At 31.4% G+C, this 25,002-nt stretch overlaps 3 protein-coding genes across 4 annotated transcripts; all 3 read left to right on the top strand.

Annotated features, from left to right (window-relative positions):
* Positions 1–3,188: 3,188 nt before the first annotated feature.
* LOC137833095 (EPIDERMAL PATTERNING FACTOR-like protein 6) lies at positions 3,189–4,575 on the top strand. The gene is made up of 3 exons (XM_068641468.2): positions 3,189–3,444; positions 3,551–3,597; positions 4,202–4,575. Exons 1-3 carry the CDS (start codon positions 3,330–3,332, stop codon positions 4,442–4,444), a joined length of 405 nt encoding a protein of 134 aa, XP_068497569.1. The 5' UTR covers positions 3,189–3,329; the 3' UTR covers positions 4,445–4,575.
* Positions 4,576–10,754: 6,179 nt separating this feature from the next.
* Positions 10,755–13,541, top strand: LOC137831552 (CBL-interacting serine/threonine-protein kinase 11). The gene is made up of 2 exons (XM_068639274.2): positions 10,755–11,758; positions 12,563–13,541. The coding sequence occupies exons 1-2, from the start codon at positions 11,182–11,184 to the stop codon at positions 13,297–13,299; spliced, it is 1,314 nt and encodes a 437-aa protein (XP_068495375.2). The 5' UTR covers positions 10,755–11,181; the 3' UTR covers positions 13,300–13,541.
* A 4,378-nt stretch (positions 13,542–17,919) lies between these two features.
* On the top strand, positions 17,920–23,969 carry LOC137831551 (P-loop containing nucleoside triphosphate hydrolases superfamily protein). Of its 2 annotated transcripts, none has more exons than XM_068639271.2 (11): positions 17,920–18,968; positions 19,978–20,096; positions 20,199–20,318; positions 20,439–20,526; positions 20,899–20,990; positions 21,096–21,200; positions 22,533–22,642; positions 22,808–22,895; positions 22,982–23,017; positions 23,135–23,225; positions 23,555–23,969. In XM_068639271.2, the coding sequence occupies exons 1-10, from the start codon at positions 18,185–18,187 to the stop codon at positions 23,216–23,218; spliced, it is 1,626 nt and encodes a 541-aa protein (XP_068495372.1). In that variant the 5' UTR covers positions 17,920–18,184; the 3' UTR covers positions 23,219–23,225; positions 23,555–23,969. The 2 variants fall into 2 exon arrangements, with proteins under 2 accessions (XP_068495372.1, XP_068495373.1); XM_068639272.2 differs by having other exon boundaries at positions 17,965–18,968; positions 23,135–23,228.
* The last annotated feature ends 1,033 nt before the right edge of the window (positions 23,970–25,002 follow it).

Here is a 25,002-nt window from a genome sequence, read left to right as displayed (position 1 = left end):
AAAACAAAATAATTAGTTACGATATTAACTAAATTAAATATTATTTTAGAGACAAAAAATTATTGATATCTAAATTAGTTTATTATTGTTAAAAAAAAACTACTAACTTTAAAGTCTAAATAATTGATATTAAAATTTTGGTTAGCTAATTAAATATCAATTTAAAAATTATTTATCAATAATAAAAATTAATTTAGATACTAATAATTCTTTTAGTCTTTAAAATAATATCTAATTTAATCAATATAACAACTAATTATTTTTGTCTCTAAAAATGATTTCTATTTAATAATTTACAAATAAATATGTTTAATATTTTAATTATAAAAATATCATTTTTACTATTCTTAATTTATTTCTTGTTTTTAAATATTTTTACATAAAAAAAAATTGATGCTTCCTGGACAAATATTCCAAAACAAACACATTCAACCACTACATATTTTTCCTATACAAATGACATATTGGTAACTAAAAAACAAAAACCCAAGTGAAGACTTCCTTACTTTTTTTTCATTTTACTCTAATAATAAGATTGATACAAGTGTTTAAGAATTTGAAGTTAATTCCATCATCTTACATATTCAATCACCTACAACATTTCCTATAACATGTAAATACATTCCTACAATTTTTTAAATCTTGTAAAATCCTTTAACAAATTTTCTAGTTCATAAAATATAAAAGTTCTAACAGTAATGTTTTTTTATTATATTAATACAAAATATTTATCACTAAGTAATCACTACAAGAAAATCATGAAACTAAAAACCAATTTTAGAAACCAAAAATAATTAATTGCTATAATGACTAAATTAGAGACCATTTTAGAGACTAAAAAAAATTGATTTATAAATTAGTTTTTATTATTGTTAAATGATTTCTAAATTGATATCTAATTAGCAACTAAGGTTTTTGCTACCAAATTTAGAATCTAAATAATTGGTAGTTAAAACCTTTGTAGCTAATTAGATACCAATTTCGAAACTATTTAACAATAATAGAAACTAATTTAGAAACTATTTTTTTTTAGTTTCTAAAATTGTCTCTAATGTAGTCACTATAGCAACTAATTATTTTTTGTCTCTAAAATTAGTTTCTATTTCATGATTTTTTTGTAGTGAACCTGAGTAATTCACTACAAAAAAATTCTTTAAATAGCAACCAAAATTAGAGATCAAGAATAATTACTCACTATATTAACTAATTTAGAAACTAAAAAATTATTTAGATCTAAAGTGGTTTCTATTGTTAATACAAAATTATAAAATAGTTTTTAAATTGGTATCTAAATTAGCTACCAGGATTTTTTATACTAATATTTTAGATTCTAAATTAGTCTCAATTAGTCTTTTAGATACTAATTTAGAATCTAAAATATCAGTAGATAGAACTGTGGTAGCTAATTAATGGTTAGATACTAATTTTAAAACTATTTTATAAATTTTTATTAATAATAGAAACTAATTTAAATACCAATAATCTTTTAGTCTCTAAAACGATCTGTAATTTAGTCTAATAATAATTAATTATTTTGGTTTCTAAAATTAATTAGATTTTGATAAAAAAAAGTTATAGTGATTATATAGTGTGTTAATTTAGTAAGATGAGTGATGATAGGGTGTGTGAAAGTTAATCTTTGGTAGAATGTTTGAGTGTCTGGTTTGCCAAACATGGTATGTAGCCTATGAAGCTATGATTGGCATAGATTGGGATGTTTTCTTACTAGTTTGCTTTTAATCTGTCATGTCTTGTGTAACGCAAACACCTCTGCCACAACCCACACCACCATTGCATAACCCTTGTCACATTCGATCAATCCACTCCTTCTCTCTCTTTAATACCATGTGTCTTTATCACACTCACAGTAGCAAGATATCTGTGAAATTAGAGACTCAGAAACAAAATGTACGTCTGATGTCTACACTTCAACATTGTACCTATATCACCCTAATTCACCAATTCACTACCCTCCAATTTACATGTATATTTCAATTCAATATTCTTCCTTCAATCTTATATTTCACTTCCAATAATAAATTCACAACTTAATCTCTACATGTGTTTTCTTAATTATGAACTCATATTGGTATTTCTCACTCTTATCTCTTTGCACATTTTTAATATTGGTATTTCTCACTCTTATCTCTTTGCACATTTTTAATTTTATTCATTAGGACATTGTTAATTTTATTCATTAGGATTATTGATCTACTTACACGGGACCAAATTTCTTACTTGACCCATCATGCGTCGACATCAATCAGGAAGACCTAACACTCAACGCATTCGTAACGAAATGGATGATTCAATTCCAAATAAATCAAAAAAAAATGTTCATATTGTAGAACGAAATGCCACAATAGAAGCAATTATCCGCACATACAAGCTTAATAATAAAATTCAATTCAAGTTTGATTATTAATTTCCTCATTTTCTTTATATATGTATTTATTCATTCATAACATTCTTAGAACATTCATTTTCTTTATTTATGTATTTATTCATTCAATTCAAACATGATCCATACACGATTATCCAATTTTTTGTTCCTTAAAACTAACACTCTTAGAAAATTATGTATCAAATTATTTTTTAACATTAAATAACTTACTACCCAATATATAAACAATAAAATTAAAAAATATGACGTGGCAGAAGTCGTGCCAAGTTGACACGACTTGGCACGACTTCCGTATGATAAGGCAGAAGCCGTGCCAACTTGGCATGACTTCAGTATGACATGGCAAAGTCATGTCTAATTGAGACGATTTGTGCATATGAAGTCTTGTCAAATTATCACGACTTAACTAAATTTGTAATTTTTTTTAAACGGACCCCATTTTAGTAAAAAAAAAAACTCCATAATGGTCAAAAACCCAAAATATTCCTTATATTTAATTTATTCATTGCTAAAAAAAATATCTTCAAAACTTTAATTAATTTAAGCATAATATTACAATGTTGGTATTTAATCATACTGATTATGTTTAATAGAGAATAACTTTAATAGTTTTGTCTTTACATTGGTGTTATGTGTTAAATTACATCATGGGGCATATGCTATTGAATTTTAGAACATGATATGCTTTTTAAGTCGTAGACAAATCAGACAAATGGGTTAAAGTGTTAGGTACTTAGGTGTTTGTTTAGCTTCACATTTGCATGGTACGTACAAGTCCCTGGTGTTGTAAACCCTACAACTGGCTTGTAGCTTGAGGGTGGAGAGAGATTCTTTAAAGCTCAGAGAGAGAGTGTCAGGCATATTTTGCAACCACCAAGGAACTCTTCTTCATCTACACCCTTTCTCAGGGGTCTCTCTTCTTCTAATGGAGAGGAAGATATCAAATCCCAACAACTTCATAAACAAAACAAACTTCTTTTTCTTCATGCTATCACTCATCTTCACCACCACCACTAATGCCACCACCATTGCATGTTTAGGTATGCAACACCACAACCTTTCTTCTTTTCCATCACTTTCTTACTCTCTACTTTTGCTAAAAAACTATCAAATGATGAAACTAATTCCACCCCTTCTCCAATGCAGATGCAAGCAAGTGCCCCATGTTGGCCAAAACTCATGCAGATCATCAGGTAGAATTTAGAAACGATCATATATTTTTCCACTGTGAGCAAATAAGTTATATTATTCCTTAATTATTACCTTTTTTTCTATGAACTTATAATCTTAACTCTCCAATTACTTAATGTGCCATCTAACTATAGAAATTACAACATTAGAGTTTGTTTAATGGTGATTAAGCCAGAATAGTATAAGTCTAATTCTGGAATTGAAACATAACAGCATTTTTTAAAGTCTCCAACATTTTACCTTCCCAAACACAACATGCAATTAATGCACCAAAAAATAGTTGCAGGGTGCAGGAACCTTTGCAAAATGTGAGCCGTCTGATGCATGAGTCAACTTTGATTGAGTAACACAAGGGGTCAGTGGACCATGTGCTTCCTTATTGGGTCCACAGTACACTGAATTGATCACTGACTATTCAGTATTCATGCATGCTAATAAGGATCATGCATCCTTTTGGTCCCACTTGCCACATCCATTAGAGATTAGAGAAAACATACGTTACACTCAAATTTCTGTTTGTATGGTCCATGGTGTTTGTGTCCTTATTTGTTGCAATTTTGTTAATTGAACACCAAGTAATTATTGAGTAACTATGGTTTTGACCAGAAATATGAGGGGAGAATTGGACATGGCATGGTGTTTGAAGGCAAAACAAAAGTTTCCTCGGATTGGGCAAGGAGGTTTCTAGTTGGACCTGGGTCATCACCACCGCTATGCACCTCCAAGTGTGGCAACTGTACACCCTGCAGACCGGTGCATGTGACGGTGCCGCCGGGTACTCCGGTGACTGCAGAGTACTACCCAGAAGCATGGAGGTGCAAGTGTGGTAACAAGTTGAACATGCCTTGAATTTTTCTTGATTTTAGCTAGAGTGAGTAACTGTACGTTGATAAAGAAAATAATAGTTCATGTTCCTGAATTATCATGCAAAGTATTGACTATTAGCATTGTCATCAAAATTTGAATTTACTTTTTTTTCACTCTTTCAATAACTGTTTACTTTAGTGACTTGTATATAGTACATGATACATGATGTTTATGTAATTCTGTGTAGGTTCTATTGACTTTAATTTAATGCATAGGATATCCAAAACAAAGAGTATGATATAATATATATATATATATATGAGACAACACCAAGTTGGTAGCAGTAGAATTATGTTGTTCGATTTGGCTAAGTCGTTTGGATTTTTCCTCCATGTCTCTTTCTCTGTTATATTGAACTGGTTGATGGATAAAGGGGTGGCCACAATTTCATTTAATAGATCCAAAGCCAATGTCAGTTAATCTGTGGTTGATAGAGTAGTTCTCTAGCTAAAAATTCAAAGTGTTGCCTCTTTGTAGATTCTTTAAGATTTTTACTTCTTTATTTATTACCCCACACAACAATCAAGAAATTCATTTTGTATCAACAAATAGTAGTTGTTAATTAGTTAATTTTTTTAGTTCTAAAAATGAAAGAAAAAACATTACTACTTTCCTTCTTTATCATCCATTATTCAGAAATCACATCGTTAAACTCAGTGAGTTTTATGATAATTATGGTAAAGTGTCATGTAAGAGATTCTGGTCTGAATAGAAACGAAAGGTCTTCCTGCACTAGAAGTCCGAAGAGATTCATGACGGTGGCGTGGCCATATATATTATAGGCATAATATATACATAAGCAACGATAGGTTGATACAGGGAAGCCACTCCCATTTGATAACTATTGATCTGGCCAAAAAAACGTAACAATTTTAATAAATTTGTATGATTGTGTCCGATTCGGTACTTTTTTTTTGGAAAAAAGTGATTTGTGTTTTAATTTGTTTTTATTTTCACTATCCTTTCTCTCTTTTGAGTTTTTCTATTTTTCTCTCTTCTCCTTTTCTCTGTCTCAAGTGTCTCTTCTCGTTCCATATCTTTTCCTTTATAGGTGTCTCTTGGATGGGTTTCCGTTTGTGTGTATTGTGCTTCTTGCAGTTGGGTTTTTTTGTCAGATGTGGGATTGTTGGTGACGACGGCCCGAGTAGTTGTTGGAAGGATTGTTGGTTGAGATATTGGGGCACAGAAATCATGAAAGACTTAATGTTGGTTGAAATAAAGGTAACATTTTTTGTTTAAATAAAGGTTGATATTAGGGTTTTCAGGTGTGGACTTCGTTCTGGATTTGCAAGGGTGTGTGTTTAATTAGTGAGGACAGTTGTGGTGTGGATTGTGTTGAACCAATAGTTTTGGGTTCGTCAGTGGTTTTAGGTTTGTCTAGTTGACCATTTAGACTAACTTGAGGGTTAGATGTAAGGTTTGTTTAACAGACTGACTAGACAAATTTGATGTTTTATACCATCTAGTGAGATTGTCCAGCAATATCATTTAGAGTATGAGAAGATCGTCTAGTATATGTATGTGAACATTTAAATTGTCAGTATCTTCCATTTAGACCATCTAGTGAGATTGTCCAACAAGATCGTCTGGCGTATGAGCAAACCATCTAACAAGACTGTCTAGCATCTTCCATCTAGATTGTCTAGTCAGATTGTCCAACAAGCTCGTCTAGTGTATGAGCAAACCGTCTAGCATATGTGGACACGACCGTCTAGCATCTTCCGTATGGGTCGTCTAGCGAGACTGTCAGCAAGACTTTCTAACATGAAAGAACGAGCGTCTAGAATGATCGTCTAACATGAGCGAACAAGCGTCTAGAGTGAGAAAATGAGCATCTAGCGTAAGCAAATGAGCGTTCAGTGTAAGTGAAGGAACTTTTAGTATGAGTGAAGGAGCGTCTAGGGTGAGCGAAAAAGTGTCTAGCGTCAGCTGATGACTTTCTACAACAAGTACACCGTATTATCAAAAGTAATAATTTGTTCATAATGACAGATATCGATCCCACAAGAAACAGTTAACTTATCAAGTAAAAGATTCGGTGAACCATGTAATTATCCTGCTAATTATTTTTTCATAATATTTTCTCACTAATTTATCGTTGAGGAAGGAGCATACTTAAAAAAAAACGATAATGTTACGTTATTTGTTTCAATAAATGGTGTAAACAAGACATTGAATCTGACCTTTATAACAAAATAGGTTAAGTATCAAGTTTTACATAATACTATAAAAACTAACAACTTTACCATAACAGATTTTAAAAATCCACACACAAATACAATTTTTTTCCCTCTTTCAACAGTAACATGGCCATGATCTTGCGAGAAGCTTCTGAGTTCGGTCTTCTTCATTGATGGATGCTTGAGAGAGACATAGTGTTTTGGATTAAGACAAATGCAACTATATAAAACAAATAGTGTGTTTGTGTGTGTCGGTTTTTCACTTTTTCTAAGAGTTGATTGTTAGGAAAGACTTAAATTATTGCTACAAAAACTTTATCCGTAAGCCATTGAACGTGTTACTGGGAAAGAAATAGAATATTTGCAATGATAAGAAAGTGGAAAAGTGAAAGTAAAAATGATGTTGACATCAATTAAAATTAAATTAATTATATGCTTGATAATTACTTCAAGAATTTGAGGCTTGTTTCCATAAAAGAATGGATAAAATAAACATAAGTATTTAGGGAATACTCTAACTTTTATATTTACGTAGTTTCACCGTTCTTTTATCTTATGTATGTTATGTTAGTTTATGGAGAATCAATAAAAATGAAATTATTTTTATAAAACGAAAATAAAAATAAAAATTGAAAACGTTTCTAAACAAATGGCCTCTACTTTTTTCTATTATTCGTTTTGGGATAAAATTACATATAAAATTCTTAAGTAGCAGAAAAATAAGATACAAATAATAAAGATATTGCTTTCATGATTATATAAATAAAGATATTTTTTTTTATGATTTAGGGTTTAGGGAAAATTCTAAAGTTTTGAGAAAAAAATGAATGAGACCTACACTGACAAAAATTAAAAATTGAGATTTTTTGTACCGTGAATTCATCTCTTTCTTTCTTTCATATCAAATAAAACATAAAGCAAAAAAAATCAATCTAAGATCTTGAATGATGTTTTCTATCATTCGAAAAACCAAACCTTCTTTTTAATTCCTAAAGTCAAAATAGTACATTACAAAAATCATTAAATAACAACAAATTTTTTTAAAAAAAAAATAGTTATTATATTAATTAAATTAAATACATAAAATAAAAATTTATTAATATTTAAAATAGTGTATATTATTAATAAAAAATTATAAATTTATATTTTACATTATTTATCAAAATTTTAACTATTTACTATTTTAAATGTTAAATTAATTTTTATAATAACTAATTTAGAATTTAAAAGAATAAAGTGATTAATTGCTGACATCAAGTGAGTTGTTCATTTCCTTGAGTTAAATAACAAAATGTGGTAAGATTATGGAAGTTATTTGAATTGTTTAGCTCAAAATGTTGCATAAAGATGATAATTTCTTTGATTGAAATGTAACTCCACCTTGTTTTTGCTACTCTTAATTAAGAATCTTTCTATTGTGTCATCAAATATAATTATAAGAAAGAAACTACTTGGAAAAATTTTAAATTGTTAATTCCTATTATCTCATTATGTGTCCCTTATATTGGTTTTTTTGTCATTTTGAATTGTCTTTTTTATATATTTTTCTTTATTTTGTTTTTGTTGGTTTTATTGTCTTTTCCCATAGTTCTATGTATCCTTCAAAGAAGATTCTCTCTTTTTTCTCTTTCTTCTTTGATTCAAATACTGTATATAAAACAGATTGATGGAATAATCTTGAAACATAGTGGATGAAAGGTTGTTCCACATTAAAGGATTTTAGAAGAATTGTATTTTTTTTATTAAACAATTTTTTTGTTTATATTTTAAAATTTAGACATTGTTGAACAAAGATGATGATAGTTATCCTTATATTTTATCTTTATATTTATCTTTATTGGTAGAAACTCAAAAGTCTATATAAACTTTTCTATCAACTATCAAAAGGAATAAAATTTCATCATTCATATTCACTCCCTTTATATGTTATTATTTTAATTTCTTATTATCAGATATTTTTGTATATAAGAATACCTGAAATACAATTGTAGAAGAGATCCACTTATTAATAAAATTGAAAATTCTAAATTTTGTGAATGAATGCATGCATGTTCTACAACTTATTTGACATTATTAATGAGTAGCTGTATTGCCATTTGCATGCACTGTGCTGCTTCATGCGTGTCTGCTAATTAGCAAGCACCATCTATTCATGCATCTACCTTTCATTCCTTTTTAGGGTAACATAAACAATAATTATTGTGCCAAACAAAAAAAAAATAAAACTCACTAGCTATATATGCAAGTGGCACATGAAACAAAGTGAAATCAAATTATAAATGTATTGTGTCCTACGATTAATTAATCTCAAACACCAAACCACATTTTATAACCCTAAAAACCAGTAATATGATGAGCAGAAATTATTGTGTTTTTCACTTTTATTCTCTAGAATATATATATATATATATAAATATAAATGTCATATTTGTATGGTGATATTTTTTAGAATGATTTTTTTCATAGTAAATTCATATATATTTGTACTTAAATTAAAACGGGCTAAATTAATAAAATAAAATTACTATTTTATTATTTACATGGAATAAAAATTTGGAAATTAAGTTTACCTTAAAGTCTCATATGATAAACTAACTGATAAATTAGTTAATAAAGATAAAATGACATAAAATTATATGACTATATAAATTTTATTATTTTTAAAGAAAAATATATTATTATGTAATTATAATTTGAAATTTTTTAAAATAATTAATTTTTATTAAACTTTTCAGTATACTTTTATTTATTTTTTAAAGTTGTATGGATTTTTTTATTGGCTAAGTCATTTTATTTAAATCAGTATAAGTATTAATTAAATTAAATTTATATTTATTTTTAAGTTTATATTATTGTCACGTTGAATTTGTTTATTTTCCAATTTTTATTGTAGAAATTTTCACATACAATATGCAATGAAATATTTATTACTTTAATTTGCAATGTTAAATCAATTTTAATTTGAATTATATGAAAAAATTAAAAGCAACCCAACAAATATTGAAAATAGTATAATAATTAATTGTGTTAGTGGAATTGAAATAAATAATAATAAGAGAAAAAAAAATTAATTAGAAAAAATTAAATAAACTATAAGTTGAAATAACTTATATTTTTTGAATTAAAATATTCTAAAATAAACTGGTAAGTAGTTAAGTTATTGACTTTACGATAAATAACTATTATTCATTTTTTACATAAATTAAAGAAACATTGTTACGGATATATCGAGATGCACAGCTTCGAACTAAGATCTGATTGTTTGTGGTAGACAACATTTGATTAGCTAATAAGTATGAATCATTAATGATTAAATTAGATAATTTAAATATTAATGAAAATATAGGTAGGAGTTGCAAAGTTTCATATTATATATGATAACTATTTTAAAAATAAAAAAAAAAATCATTACCATATTATTCTCTTTCTATAATCACATTAATAAACATAAAAAAAAAATTATTGCAATAAAAAATTTATTTTGATAAAAATGATTTTAAATTATTAAACAAATGAAAAAAATATATATTTAAATTAATTTTATCCATTAATTAATATTAAAATATGTACAGCTGTAAAAAAGTAAAAGAAAAATATCTGAAAATGAAAAACATGGACATAAAAGTAAAATCTCTTACAGAAAATTTCATGTTTTGTAAGATTACAGAAAGCAAAACAAATTATGAGAAAAGTGAAGATTCTTATAATTCAAATTATGAAGTGTTTAAGATTTAGTGTTTATGTTTATATGAAGTGGAGAAAAACATATCAGTGTTTCATTTCATTGCCTTTAGGGTTTGTGGTAGCACGTTATTAGGTGTAAAGCAATGTGTTTCCCACTTTGTGGACAATATATTTGAAGACCCATTGTTGCTCTACATTTGGTTGGAATGTTAATATTGCATTATTGATCAACTTACGTAAGTAAGTAACATAATTGATTAGATTGTCAACATTTTAATAAAATGTGTATAAGATGAGACCAAGGGGTAAAACAGCAATAAGAGAGATAATTAGTTCAACATTCAAAACGTAGAACTGAATAATTTTGAAATAAAATGTGTATAATAAAATCATGCAAAGAGTGAAAATACTAAGATGGCCAATTCTATAATGTAAGTTAATCTTATTATATCACTGCAACATGCAAGAATAGAATGAAACACAATGGTCAATTTTTCAAAATTTCAAAACTCAAAAGCAACCTCAAACAACATTCAACAACGCAACGCAGGGCACGGGTTGGGACACGTGTCAATCCCGTTACACTGTGCTGAAGCACGTGTGAGCCACAACGCCTCACAATCCTCTGTCTTTTCGGAATTCATCGTAACCCACAATCAAAAACTGAAAATCCCTATCATATTTTCCCCAAATAAACGTCCCATTTGCAAACACACACCAAAATCGAATTCTGCCTTTGACCCATTTCAATTCGTCCCTCAAATCGGGTAACGCCTCCTTCAATTTCGCTTCGAGGGGTTCCTCCGTGATTCAGACCTTGGGTTCGACCTCTGGTGCAGCACCGCCGGCGCAACCATGCCGGAGATCGACAAGGTGGCGGTGGAGGACACTGGCTTGTTCGGAAAGTACGAGCTGGGGCGTGTTATCGGGTGCGGTGCCTTCGCGAAGGTGCACTACGCGCGCAACGTGCAGACGGGGCAGAGCGTGGCCGTGAAAATCATCAACAAGAAGAAGCTCAACGGAACGGGCCTCGCCGGAAACGTGAAGCGTGAAATCACCATCATGAGCAAGCTCCACCACCCCAACATCGTGCGTCTCCACGAGGTTCTCGCCACCAAAACCAAAATCTTCTTCGTCATGGACTTCGTCCGCGGCGGTGAGCTCTTCGGGAAGATCTCGAAGGGTCGTTTCGTGGAGGATCTCAGTCGGAGGTACTTCCACCAGCTCATCTCCGCCGTCAGCTACTGCCACTCGCACGGTATATTCCACCGCGACCTCAAACCGGAGAATCTCCTCCTTGACGAGAACGGCGATTTAAGGGTCACCGATTTCGGCTTGAGTGCCGTCACGGACCAGATCCGATCCGACGGGTTGCTCCACACGCTTTGCGGAACCCCTGCCTACGTGGCACCCGAGATTTTAAGCAAAAAAGGTTACATGCATAAAAATTTATATAAACAATTCAAAATAAACAAATTTATATCAAGATTTTGTGATGATTTCTTGATTCTTCCCCGCGTAAACTGGTCCTATTAAATAATTAATTTTGGTTTTGAATTAGAAATATTTTTCAAAAGTTTGTTTTAATAATTATATACTATATTATACTATTGATAAGAAATATTTAATACTACTTGTCACTTAAATTTGATTCAAATACAACATTTTATTTGAGATTTGTATCAACGACTTTTTAGTTAAAAAAATTCTTTTCCAAGAATTTCAGCCTAGAATTTTTTTTCCTTTTTTATTAAGGTTGTAAGCACATCAATAAGGTTTTTTTTTTACTCACCAAAACCACTATCACAATGTTTGGTCACGGTATTTTTTAAATGTTTTCTACCAACATTTTGAACTATAGTCATAGTTGTAGTTTGTTCCAGTGGCTAATGTTACAAGGCCACCATTTTCGAGTACATGGTTGTAGTTTTGTTGAAATCTTTAACAATGTTCCAATTTTGCTCCTACCACCCCAATTTCATCTTAGAAGTTTTTTTTAATCATAATTAATAAAATAAATATACAATATTAAAAGGTCAACAAAATTGTGTTGATCACACTTCTCTCTACTGTAAAAAATCAACAAAATTATATCATAAGTACTTTGCAACATTGATTTACAAGTATTATTTTCTATTTTTAATTTTTCACCTCATTTATTATATTATGTATATTTTCTCTGATTTTTTTCTTAATTCTAAAATTCTATGTTGAAAATGACATTTGTTTTTTTCAGGTTACGATGGGGCCAAGGTTGATGTTTGGTCTTGCGGGGTCGTTTTGTTCGTCCTCGCCGCGGGTTACTTACCGTTTAACGATCCGAATTTGATGGTAATGTATAAGAAGATTTACAAGGGAGAGTTCCGGTGCCCGCGGTGGATGTCGCCGGATCTCCGACGCTTTTTGTCGAAGCTTCTAGACACCAACCCAGAAACGAGGATCACGTTGGACGGCATGCTTCAAGATCCGTGGTTCAAAAAAGGGTACAAAGAGATAAAATTTAACGAGGAGGATTACATGACCAGGTCGTGTATAGGGCCCAAAGACGAGCGGATCATTAATTTGAACGCTTTTGACCTAATATCTTTCTCTTCGGGTTTGAATTTGTCGGGGCTGTTCGGGGACGCCGGCGAGGGGGAGCGGTTGGTGACGCGGAAGTCGCCGGAGAAGGTGCTGGAGATGGCGGAGGAGGCGGGGGCGGCTGCGGATATGGAGGTGCAGCGTAAGAAGGAGTCCGGGGTGAAGTTAGAAGGGCTCAATGGGCAGTTCGGGTTTGAGGTGGAGGTTTACCGGCTCACGGCGGAGCTCACGGTTGTGGAAGTCCGGAAGAATTGCGGCGATGCCGTGCCGATTAATAACGTGTGGGAGGAGAAGTTGAAGTCTTCGTTGCTCGGAGGTGCGACGACGTCGTATAACAGCGAAGAGCAAAATCAACAACAACAACCTGAGTCGCAGGAGGTGGCCGGTGACTGAAGAAAATTAAAAAGGAATTTTTTTGATTAAATAAATTCAAAAGAAAATGAAAATGTATAAATGAAAATGTAAAAAAGTAATAATTTGTTGGGAGGTGGTGCTTGTGTTATGTTGCGAAACAGAGAAGATGCAGTTGGAAGATGGAAGTAGCCAACTTGGAAGTAGTGATTAAGCTTTTTTTTTCCTGTTTTGTATATTATCATTATTGTTATTAATTAATAATAAGGACTTTATTGATTTTTATTTTTTTTTTGGGGTAGTTGAAGTGGAAGAAACTGGAATAATGTTAACTGAATAAACTCCTTATTTTATGTGTATATTGAATTGAATTGCATTCTTCACAGTGTGGGACTTTGCTTTAACTTTCTTTGTTTTACATGGTAACCACTGTGTTTTCTTTATGCTTTTTCTTTCTGCTGTTTGGTTGCTGCTTTTGTGCCAACTTTAGTTGGAGGGTAATATTTTAAGGAAAATGATAGATTGATAATTATGATAGTTGGATATAATTTTTTATATGATGAGTTTAAAAAAAAAATATATATATATATAATAAAAAGGTAAATTTGTAATTAAATAGTATAAAAAAATTAAAACAATAATATTAAAAAGTTATAATGTAATTGGATAAAATTAGAGATTGTCAATAAATTATTATTTATATTTTAATATTTCACACACTAAAATATATACACTAATACATTATTATTTAATTATATTTATTATATTTATTAATTTTAAAATATTATTATATTATTATAATTAGTTGTCAGATTGTGTGGTTTAGTTTGTGGGTGTCAAAGTAAACTTTTCCATCATATCCGGATTCACCTATTTAATTCACCAAATTATTTCAAAAATAAAACAAGTTCTTTTTACAAATTAAACCACTTTATATTATAAGTTTAAAATCATCTTTTGAAAATTAATATTTTTTATGCTTGATTTTAATTTATAACGTTTTTCTTTTGAAAATTTCTGAAAGAGTTTATCCAAAATAATTTATGTCAAATTTGACCTTTGTTAATTTTAAAGAAAAACTTTATTTTTTTTTATCTTTCAGTATTAATATAAGTAACTATTTTACATGTTAAGTGTAGCACCCAAAATCTGTAATTTTAAAACTATTAAAACATACAAATTATACGTATTAGTAATTCAGTTGTATATTTACTATATGATTATATATATTGAAACAGAGACACATTGGTCTCAGTTTCCCAAGCCATATTCAGTTTTCCAAGCCATATGATGGCGTTGCCTTTATTCTGAATTGGTTTTTTTAAATTTTGGTGAAGTTGTGCAAAACTTATGGAGAAAACATATGGTTTTAATGGAGTTATGATCTTATTGAAGGTGTATGAGAAGTATGGAGAGTGATTGGTTGTGTACATCACTTGAAAAAGAGGAAAAAGAAGATTAGGTATCTATTTTAGAGAGTCTAAACAAGGGAGTGATAAAACATGCAAACTTGATACTAATTCATTCATATATTTGATTTTAGTAATTCATGAGTCAAACACATTAATTTATAGGAGAGATGACTGAACATTTTAGAGTCAAAATTTGAAAATTCAAAATAAAATTTTCTAATGAGAAAATGTCATGTGCAGTCATATTTTTCATGTTGAGCTTACACCTTCCATGTTAAATCTTATTTAGTCCTAGGATACCATGTGGATGTCCATGTGTTCCATACCAAGATAATTTTCGTCCTCTAATATATCCTAAATGTTTTAGGGTTACATTGGGCTCAAAGAAACTCAATTGTTACCCTAACTAGTCACTTTTAACCATAACTAGACCTATTTTACTATGACAATTGCTTCCTGCATCCGACGAACTTTTTAAAATCCCATCATGCCCTTGTTTTCTTCACTTTGAAAAATATTGTATGTTGAGGTAGAGGAAGTTCATTGTTGTGTGAAGCTTTGCTTTGAACTGCAAAAGAGGAGGTTACATTTATTGTTGTGCACGAACATTCAGTGTAAGCTTCGTTTGCTAAGTTAATGAAGTAAGTAATCAATTTTGAGTCATTTCTGGTTTTTGTTCGAGCTCAGCTCGTCCTAGATATCAGAATCTGGAAGTCTGTTTTTTTCACTATGGCTGTTAATATCCGGAAGTCAAAATTTTCAATACAGATATTAATATCCGGAAGTCAAAAGTCCAAAGTGTATTACGGATAAAAATATCCGCAAGTCAAAAGTCCATTATGGATAAAAATATCCGTAAGCCACTAATCACCTACGGATAAAAATATCCAGAATGTAATAATGAATTACAGAAAAATTTATGCGAAACGCAATAGTGAATTACGGATAAAAATATCCAGTATGCATGTCGTACCTTGATGGTTCCTTCTCCGACTTCAGAAGCTCTCCGTCGTGACTGTTGCTTTGCCTACGATAATGAAGGTCACGATGGCTGCAAACGAATGGAGAAGAAGGTGGCTCACGGTGGCTCACAGTGGCTGTGATAGCTGCTTCATGCACAAAGGAAGAATAAGAAGAATAGAGTTAGATGGTATTCTGAAATTCATTAAGGGTAATTTTGTCTTTTTCTTATATGTGATTGGGTACCAGTTCAAATGTGTTGGGTGCAGGAAGAATCAGCTTTTTACTATTGACAAAAATACAAGCCCAAAAAACTATGATACTTGACCCAAATATTTGGTTCAATTATTTTATACTACTAAGTCCAATATATGGCCCATGAATAATTTTATACAATTTATTTAAGCTAAAACTTGACCCATAAATAATGTTTACTAGTCTTTCAAAACTTGATCTTCTTATATTCTTCTAATCAAAGCTTTAGTTTATGTTTTGATCACTTAGAAATTTTCTTGGATATGTTTGTACATTCTTTCATCCTAGAGTTGTTATCTTGATTGGGCCTACAAAAATAAATAACTCAATTAAATCCATATGTACAAATAAATTTATAAACAATCTAAGTCTTTATCCTTCTTATTATGTGATTGTGTGTAACTAGAGGCTCTGCGGACCTAACTAAACTAACAAAGATAAACATCGCGACTCCAAACTTAGATTCCAATGTTTTCTTATTTCCTTTAACATTAAAACGTGCATCATCTAAACATCAGATTATGATTAAAAATAAAATATTGATTAATGCTAAATATAATTTTTTTAGTATCCCCAGAACATTACATAACTGATATATATATGGGACAATACAAAATGCTAAAATAGGAGTGTTTCTTCCTACACTCCATTATTCTTCTTCCTTGCTTCCCGTAAAAACGTGAAATGACGAAAATGACTCCGGAAGGTTTTCTTCTCTTCCTGAATTTCTATTACTAGGAAAAACTTTGCATTATGGAGCACACATTTCGGAATTGATTTTTTCACTTATGAAAACATCACTCTGGAAAACATCTTTCCATTCCAGCATTCCATTCAAGAATGTTTTTTTTTTTCAATTGTGAATTTCCAATTTTGGAATTTATTTTCCATTTCGGAATATCAATTCTAAAACTTATTCTTAGAATCCAAATTTTTGGAAACACTCACACGATCATATCTAACCCAAAACAGTACAACATACTTCATTTTTTTACATCAAAATACCAATGAAGCCTTCTAAAACATTGACAACTCTATTGTACCTCTGTTGAGTTTAACCTTTGTTGCAGAAACATCCACAATCCCACCTTCTACCTACACACTGCCATGGAAACTGCATTCGGGATTTCAAAAGAGGATGGGTGTAGGAAGAAGAATGATGGTGTTCAGAAAGAAACACCCCCGAAAATCTAAGCGAACCAAAATTTGTTTGCTTCTTCCTACACCTCCATACATTTTTGTGACATCACTATACTGAATGGGAAAATACCTTTTTTTTTCCTTCAGTAAATAAATAAATTAACCTTTAAAATCCCACACATTTTTCACATTCTTCTTTCTTCATGTCATCTCACTAGGCACGACTTCCACTCTTTTTTTTGCATGAGTTTGTTATTGATTTGAGTGTCCTTCACCTTTTTTCATATTTTAAAAACATTTTAGATTACATATTTTATAAGATAATTTTAAATTTAGAAGTGTTCTCCAAATTTATAAAATTCAAAAACAATTTTAAAAAGAAATATATAGTTCAATTACATAATTCGAAAACTAATCTCATATTATAAATAATTTATGAATTATATAATCTAAATCTTTTTTTTTAAAATGGTATTCTGGATTACATAATCCGTAGTCTTTTTATGGATTTGAGATTAGTTGATGAATTATGTAATTTGAATATAATCCAGATTACATAATCGAAAAACCAATCTCATATCATGAAAAGACTTTCAGATTTCAGATTATGTAACTCGGAAGCTAATCCTGAATTTGGAAAATGCTTTCGGATTACATAATTCGGAAGCTAAAGACTTCTTGATTATGTAATTCAGAATATAAACTACACCACACCATAAACTTCATATATTTTAACTTTTTTTATAGAAGAGATTTTTGAAATATAAAAATTTATGGACGTGCCACGAGAATGTATGGAGGTGCAGAAAGAAGCTACCCCAAAATCTAGGAGAAAGCCCAACTCTAAGATCGCTAAGAGCCCATATTGGTAGTGGTAACAAGGCCCATGACATTTGCAATTCTCAACCCAACTTAACCTTACGCGCCTCCTCTGACGTCCGAAGTTTACTCTGCTCTGCCTCACATTCCACCGCACATTGGAAGCTCCTCTCTCAAATATTCACCAGAACTTCTCAACTTTCAAACATTAAATGACAAGGTTACGGTTCTAAACCTTATTTTCTAACCCTGTTATTTGCTTTGAAGAACATAAAATTCACGTGGGGCGTTGATTTTTGTGTTTGTTGAGAAGAGTACAAGTGAGTATAGCATTGTTCAACATGCCTTCTGAAGATAGTTTAAGGCAGAAGCTAAAAAAGAGGACTAAACAAAGCTTTTCTGGAAACTCTTTGAGAACTAAGGAGGATGGAATTTCTTTTGAGAAAAATGGGGTTCATCGTAGAGGAAATGAGTCTGAGGGAAAGTTGAAGAAAAGGGTGAACTTTAAAGGAAAGCAATTCAGTGAAGAGATTGAGGAGAGAGGGAAGTTGAGGACTTTGGATTTTTCAGGGAAGAAGAAGAGGGTATATGCGAAGGAGGGGAGGGATAAAAATGGGAAATTAGAAAATGGTGTGGCAACATCCAAGAAGAGAACTTTGTTTAAGAAAGGTGAGAAGAAAGTGAAAGCTGATCCTGTAAAAGGGAGCTCTGGCCACCGTACAATGTGGGTTCCTGGCAAGTTAAGGAATGTTGGTTCCAAGGTGAAGCGTTTGACTCACACGGTTAAGGAAAGGGAGGAAAATGTTATTTTGGCTACTACTAAACATAAAGGCAGGGGAAAGGACGAGGGTAAAATGAAGTTTGTTGGGGAAGACGATCAAGGAAGTGGTTTGGTGAAGAGAAGTAGAGAGAATAAATCTGAATTGGGCAAAAGGAAAAGTCACGAAGTTGTATATCCTTCAAGTTTTGTTAAGAAAAAAGCCAGAGATAAAATGGGATTGGACCATGATGATGATGATGATGCTGAGACACCACGTGATCGCCCAAAGAAGAAGAAAAGGGTGATAAAAATTGACCCTCATGATATCTCAAACAAGAGGCTAGATGATGGCATTGGTGTTAATGGTAGGTAGTTTATCTTCCTATCTTTGCATTTTTCATCGGCGCTGTTTGAAAAATCTTCTCTTTGTTTTTATGCTAATATCTGCTTTGGGATCTTTCAAATGTTTTGTGAAATCATACTTGTGATAGGAAATCATACTTTGAAGTGGTAACTATATATGTTTTAATTCTGAATAATAAAATAGTATTAGCAATCATTCACCCATGTCTATGTGTTTAAGATGTGCAATTGATGGTGGCTGTGAGGTGAGTTTTAGAGCTGCACTGAGATAATGAATTGCGTTTATGTAATGAAGACAAAAACAACTATGAACTTTTGATTTTGTCGTATAATTCCAACACTGCTTGGCACAATATGAAAAATGGGTTAACTGACGAGTCTTTATGAACATATTACAGGATCTAAACTTCTTTCTTGTCAGTAAGCTATGAAGATTCACGTTGTTTCTACTACCCTTTTGCCTCTCTCATGAGCACAAACAATAAGATTAGAATTCCAATGGAACACTTTAACTTTTCCTGCAGTCTGCTCAGTCTTGATATTATATACCTTTGTGCATCTAATCTCTTGTTTTTCTGTTGAGAAAATATCAGTATATCATCAAGTATATATTTAACTGAATTACATTTGCATTTCTACGATACTATTTTAGGAATTTGCTGGTCTCAATAAACTGATTATATACAAAATTGGATGAAGCTGCAGGCTGAGGTCACATGTTTAGAATCTGTTTTCCTATTTTGTGTAATTTCCATTTAGAAGTTAATGAAAAAGATGCACAGGAGGAGCTGTTCATTTATGGGATAGAATCACTGGATAACTGTCCTCCCCTGAACATTTAAGTTTTCTCTTTAAAGTTCAAATGCTGACTCTATTTCTGTACTGTTTGTCCGTGACATACCAACTGTTTGTGGTTTATTTTGAATGTGATTTGATGTGATGTGATGTTTTTTACTGTTTACACCAGTACCTTGTGAACTTCTTCCCTTTGATTCCCAAAGTTTATTTCAGGAAGTAAAGAGGAAAAGGAGAAGGAGAAGGAGTCTGAGAAAGAGCCTAAAATGTCCATGAATGCCCAGTTTCGTGCAATACAGCCTGGCCCTTCAATACTTTCCTTTGTGGAAAAAAATGTAAATTGTGACTTTTGATTGTTGTGTTGATTATGTTGTTCCATTGTTATTGTGAATGCAAAGGTATCTTGACTGCCACTGTACTATGGTTATTATTCACAGCTTTTGGGTAGGAGACGCACGATTGACCTAAGAAGGGAAGGTTACAATATAGATCTTTCTGCACCCTTAGATAATATTCCCTTCTCTAGCAGTTCAGAAAGAGAGAAAATCGAAGAAAATGTACGTGCTTGTTTAAGGCAATAAAGAAACGATAACACATTCTCATTGAATAAGCAATGGTTTTCTGTTTAAGTATTGTTACTAAGCCTCTGTTAATGTTGCCATTCTGGTAACTGACAGGTTTTTAGGAATAAATTGGAATATTTTGCTGCGGCAAAGGTCTCATCATCATTTCCACCTCCCAGTCTTCCAGAGATTGCATTTGCTGGTAAGGTTTTAAGCCACCGCCGTTTAATGTCTATTCCTTTGTCAATTTGTTTACTTGGTTTATGTTAATCATATTATGTCATTGTCTCATTTATTTGGTGGGAGGTTTTATTTGATTATTTTTACCTTGTTCCTGATTTCATTATCTTTAGCTATTTCCATTGCTGTTATCTAAAAATTAGCATTAAACTTCCAAGAAGAACTTTGACTGTTAATGTTGAGCCCTTGATACCACAATATGTGAGGAATGATGATACATTCTAGGACATAAGCTGTAGATAGTAAACTTAAGAACTGATGGGAATTCATACAAACTTTTAGGAGAAGGGTTTATGTTCTATGATGATATTTCTGATTGTCTTCTGTCTTTCAGGTAGGTCAAATGTCGGGAAGTCATCGCTTCTTAATGCACTCACTAGACAATGGGGGGTTGTGCGGACATCAGAGAAGCCTGGCCTTACACAGGTATCTTTAGTTCTTAAAAGTTTGTAGATGTAGATATTTGAAAGATAAAGTGTTGATAGATGAAATGTTATTTGGTAACATAAACATATGACAAATACTCTGCAGACAATTAACTTCTTCAATCTGGGAACAAAACTTTGCTTAGTTGATTTGCCTGGATACGGATTTGCTTATGCAAAAGAAGAAGTGAAAGAATCGTGGGAGGAGCTTGTAAGTATGCAAATTATATTAAATTTCCAATCATCAGGTTGTTCTTGAATTGAATGTTTGGTTTAGCATCTAAAGTATCATCATATTATACCAGAGGTGGTAGTCTTCCCATGCAATGTTTGGCTTTTGACTACTTGTGTTCTACCAATTCAGAAAGATTGTACCAGTGGGGCAAGAAAGAGGCCCTGGGGCTGCATGGACATTAATTCAGTTCTGGACTGTTTTGTTAACCTGTCAAGATGAAAATAATTGTGTTAATTGATTTTGTGTTCACTAAACTAGTTGAGTTGTCTCCTGGAATTCAATTTTTTTGTTTCAGTGGTTTGTTGCTTCCAGTTTTACACTTAAAGGCACCATGAGTATGTCCGAAATCATGTTTGAAATTTTCTGTTTTCTGCAAAAAAGTTATAAATTTAATTTAGATAGAGAGAGTACGTATTACAAGAAGTTTTGAGGAAAATATTTCATCTCTGATGAAAGATAATAACATGGTGATATAAACTTTAGCACTGTCCAAGTCTTCAAAGCTTGGTTTAATGTTGATGTTAGACTTAAGGAGCCCATCTGCAAAATTTTATGTAGAAAACATGCTATTTACTAAGCTAAGTTTTCTTTCATTCATTAGGGGTCTGTTATACATTAGGCCACACCAATAACTAATTGGAGAATACAGTTTGGTGGAGGGTTTATTCTTGTAGGAGTAAACTGTAATAATATGTAGTTAATGTGTCATGACTCATGAGTAAGTTACTACATTTATTTTAACAAGTTACTTTTAACTTTATTTGGCGGTTAATGAATTTGGGGTGGGGGTGGTGGTTGTAAAGGAGCTTATATTGGAGAAAATTATACAAACTGATAATTCTCAGTGCAAAAGACGTCCCTTGTAAGAGGATTCTGCCTCTTTAGTTTCTTTTCTGTTCATGTGAATAACAAGAGCCCATATTTTCTTATTTCCCTTCTGTCTTTGCTTATTTTCCCTATCATGCAAAGTCAGTTGGAAAGAGAATATCCATCAATGCTTGGCCAATCATGAATATATTAAAATTTTAGTTGTTGCTTTTGTCCAAAAACATTATAATAATGGCTATTGTCAGCTGATTAATTTAGTGGAAACTAGACATGACTTGATTTTTAGTTGAGCTATATAAACTTTTCCTTGTTTTGTTTACTTTTCCTTTTCCTGTCTTCACTCTTGGATGGCATATGGAGTATATGCGTTGACATTTTCCATTTTCCCTCATTTTATTGTAGAAATGTTCATGAAGTGGATTATTGTTGTTATTATATTAAGCACCGGTCAACTGTGTTTCTGGAAACCTCAAATTGTAGGTGAAGGAGTATGTTTCTAGAAGGACTGGCCTCAAACGAGTATGCCTTTTGATTGATACAAAGTGGGGTATGAAACCGAGAGATCATGAACTAGTTGAATTAATGGAAAGGTAAATCATACATGAGCAATTGGTATTATGCATTGCTGTGCCATATCTTTGCAATTGGTGTTATGCACCTTTATTCAAATACAAGTGTGGCTTAAATTCTGATCATATAAAGTCAAGTTAGAGAGTCTTACCTAAATTTTCTTGACGAGTGATATCAATTTGCAGATCAAAAACTAAATATCAGATTGTATTAACTAAGACAGATGTGGTCTTTCCAATTGATGTGGCACGCCGAGCCACACAAATTGAAGAGGTAAGCATGAGTCATCCTAATGAACTCTGTCTGAAATTTAACATTCTAGTTTAGAGATTAACAAGTTTCTGCATGCATTATCACAGAGCCTCTTGCATAACAAGTCTGTAGTCAAGCCTCTGGTATGCTGATTCTTTTAACAGTTTTGTTCATACTATTCTATTTTTCACTTTTTCTGATTATTATTGGGATTAAGCTTTAGATTTTTTGCTTTATGTGTTGTGTTGTGTCTATTGCAGATGATGGTAAGCTCAAAATCTGGAGCAGGAATCCGAAGCTTGAGAACTGTTCTAGCCAACATTACTCGATTTGCCAAAAGATAGTAATAAGGTGGTCATATCTTGTTTCTTTGTTTCTTTACTTCAAGTTATTTTGCTCATATCCGCACCATGTGTGCATAAACAAATTACTAGTAAACAAAATATAAAGGGCACTATCTTTTCCACTGTTAAAACAACTACTTTCTGGACCATTTGAACTAAGTTTCGCTTACAGCAGCTATTCAATACATTTCTTATTATTTATTAGCATACAACAAGTTGTAACCTTTCATAAGTAAAGCATAAATAATCAAAAGTAGTAATGTCTACTTGCTTCAAACAACATCATTTGTTTTCATTTACTCAAACCTTGTTAACCATGCTTTCTTTCTGGTGCAGATGTGTTACATATTCAAGACAGCACATATGCATAGTGGACTGAACTGGTTTGTTTGAAGTGCATTCAAACTTCATTTTCCACATGCAGGCCAAACCTAATTTATTTTTGCCTCTCATTATCTAATTCTCAGTGGCATTGCAAGAAGTTCCATTTTTGGAGGTTCCCTTTTTTTGAAGTCATTATTTTATCTGGTAAAAAAGAATGAGTGCATGCATGTCAGCTAACCACTTTAGTTTTCTGGGAATACCTAACCTTATTCCCTCAGCCGCCCCACACTTGATTGAAAAGTTATTCATTTATTATTTTTTTCCATGAGGAGTGAGAATGCCATTATCTTGTGTAGCTGTTTGAATAATACATTGAAATTTAATGCTGATGCTGGCTATTTTGAAAGTTCCATTTTACCTACAAAAACTGTCCAATATTCAGACATTTCGATACCAAGACTAATCCAATTTTGTCATTTCAAAGACAGATTTAGTTGGTTCAATTTTCATTGTTTTGTGTTAATTTTTTAGATTTTTTTTTTAAAATCACGCAGATAAAGATAAATTATTTTTTAAAAGATCTAAACTTTGTTGGTGGTTCAGTGTGATATGATAGGGTTGGTAGGGTTTTCTAACTCACCTTGATAAAATAAATTATGAGATGGATTTTATTATGATGATGATGATGAGAAGGATAAATTTTAATAATCAGGATTTCATATCTTGCTAGATTGTGGATTCAAACATCTATTAGTTCCTCCTTGAAATGATGAAAATATTAGTAGTTTTGGAAGCATCTTTCTCATGGAAATTTAGTCGAAAGTTTTAAAATTTTGGAGAGTTATAATCAGTTTTTAATATTAAAAATTAGTCTGTGGTCCAAAAGTTTAATCTTTAGAATAGGGTGATTTTGAGTTTGAAAAACTATTTTTTATCTTCTATTTGTTTTTCGAAAATAAAGTTTAATATTTGTCACGTCAAACTTCGTTTAAATATATGTTTTTGTATGATATTGATTGCGTTTGTAACGATAATGATATTATTAGTAGTAATGGTGGTAAAATTAAAATGATAATAATGGTTTTACTCCTGGTGATAATGACAAATATTTTAATCAATAACAATAAATATATATTTTTCCTATTATATAATAAGGTATTTGACCTTATTACGAAGAACATTTAATGTTTTTTATAAGGTTATAATTGAAAAATGTTTTATTTTAAAAATTTAAAAATAACAGATAAAACATTTAGTTTGATACATACTAAATAAAATAATACTTCAAAAGGGAAATTTGTTCAAGCAAATGCACCACACTAAAGTATCATTACACCCATTCACATTCTCCTAGAACAACCCTTGTATAAGTTATATAAATTAGTAATAAAAATTTATGGTGTCATCACTGCAGCAATAAAAAACCAAAGCATCTTCATAACTTCAAGAAACATGCATTG

Source organism: Phaseolus vulgaris, chromosome 6 (genome assembly GCF_051622355.1).
Source record: "Phaseolus vulgaris cultivar YP4 chromosome 6, ASM5162235v1, whole genome shotgun sequence".
NCBI lineage: Eukaryota > Viridiplantae > Streptophyta > Magnoliopsida > Fabales > Fabaceae > Phaseolus > Phaseolus vulgaris.
This window is presented reverse-complemented; position numbering and strand designations above follow the sequence as displayed.

Excerpts from the sequence above, each read along its gene's own strand:
- LOC137833095 (XM_068641468.2), top strand. The coding sequence starts at position 3,330 with ATGGAGAGGAAGATATCAAATCCCAACAACTTCATAAACAAAACAAAC. Across the intron at positions 3,445-3,550 it reads CACCACCATTGCATGTTTAG|ATGCAAGCAAGTGCCCCATG; the intron begins GTATGCAACACC and ends TCTCCAATGCAG. Across the intron at positions 3,598-4,201 it reads AAACTCATGCAGATCATCAG|AAATATGAGGGGAGAATTGG; the intron begins GTAGAATTTAGA and ends GGTTTTGACCAG.
- LOC137831552 (XM_068639274.2), top strand. The coding sequence starts at position 11,182 with ATGCCGGAGATCGACAAGGTGGCGGTGGAGGACACTGGCTTGTTCGGA. Across the intron at positions 11,759-12,562 it reads CGAGATTTTAAGCAAAAAAG|GTTACGATGGGGCCAAGGTT; the intron begins GTTACATGCATA and ends TGTTTTTTTCAG.
- LOC137831551 (XM_068639271.2), top strand. The coding sequence starts at position 18,185 with ATGCCTTCTGAAGATAGTTTAAGGCAGAAGCTAAAAAAGAGGACTAAA. Across the intron at positions 22,643-22,807 it reads CTAGTTGAATTAATGGAAAG|ATCAAAAACTAAATATCAGA; the intron begins GTAAATCATACA and ends ATCAATTTGCAG. Across the intron at positions 23,018-23,134 it reads AGTCTGTAGTCAAGCCTCTG|ATGATGGTAAGCTCAAAATC; the intron begins GTATGCTGATTC and ends TGTCTATTGCAG.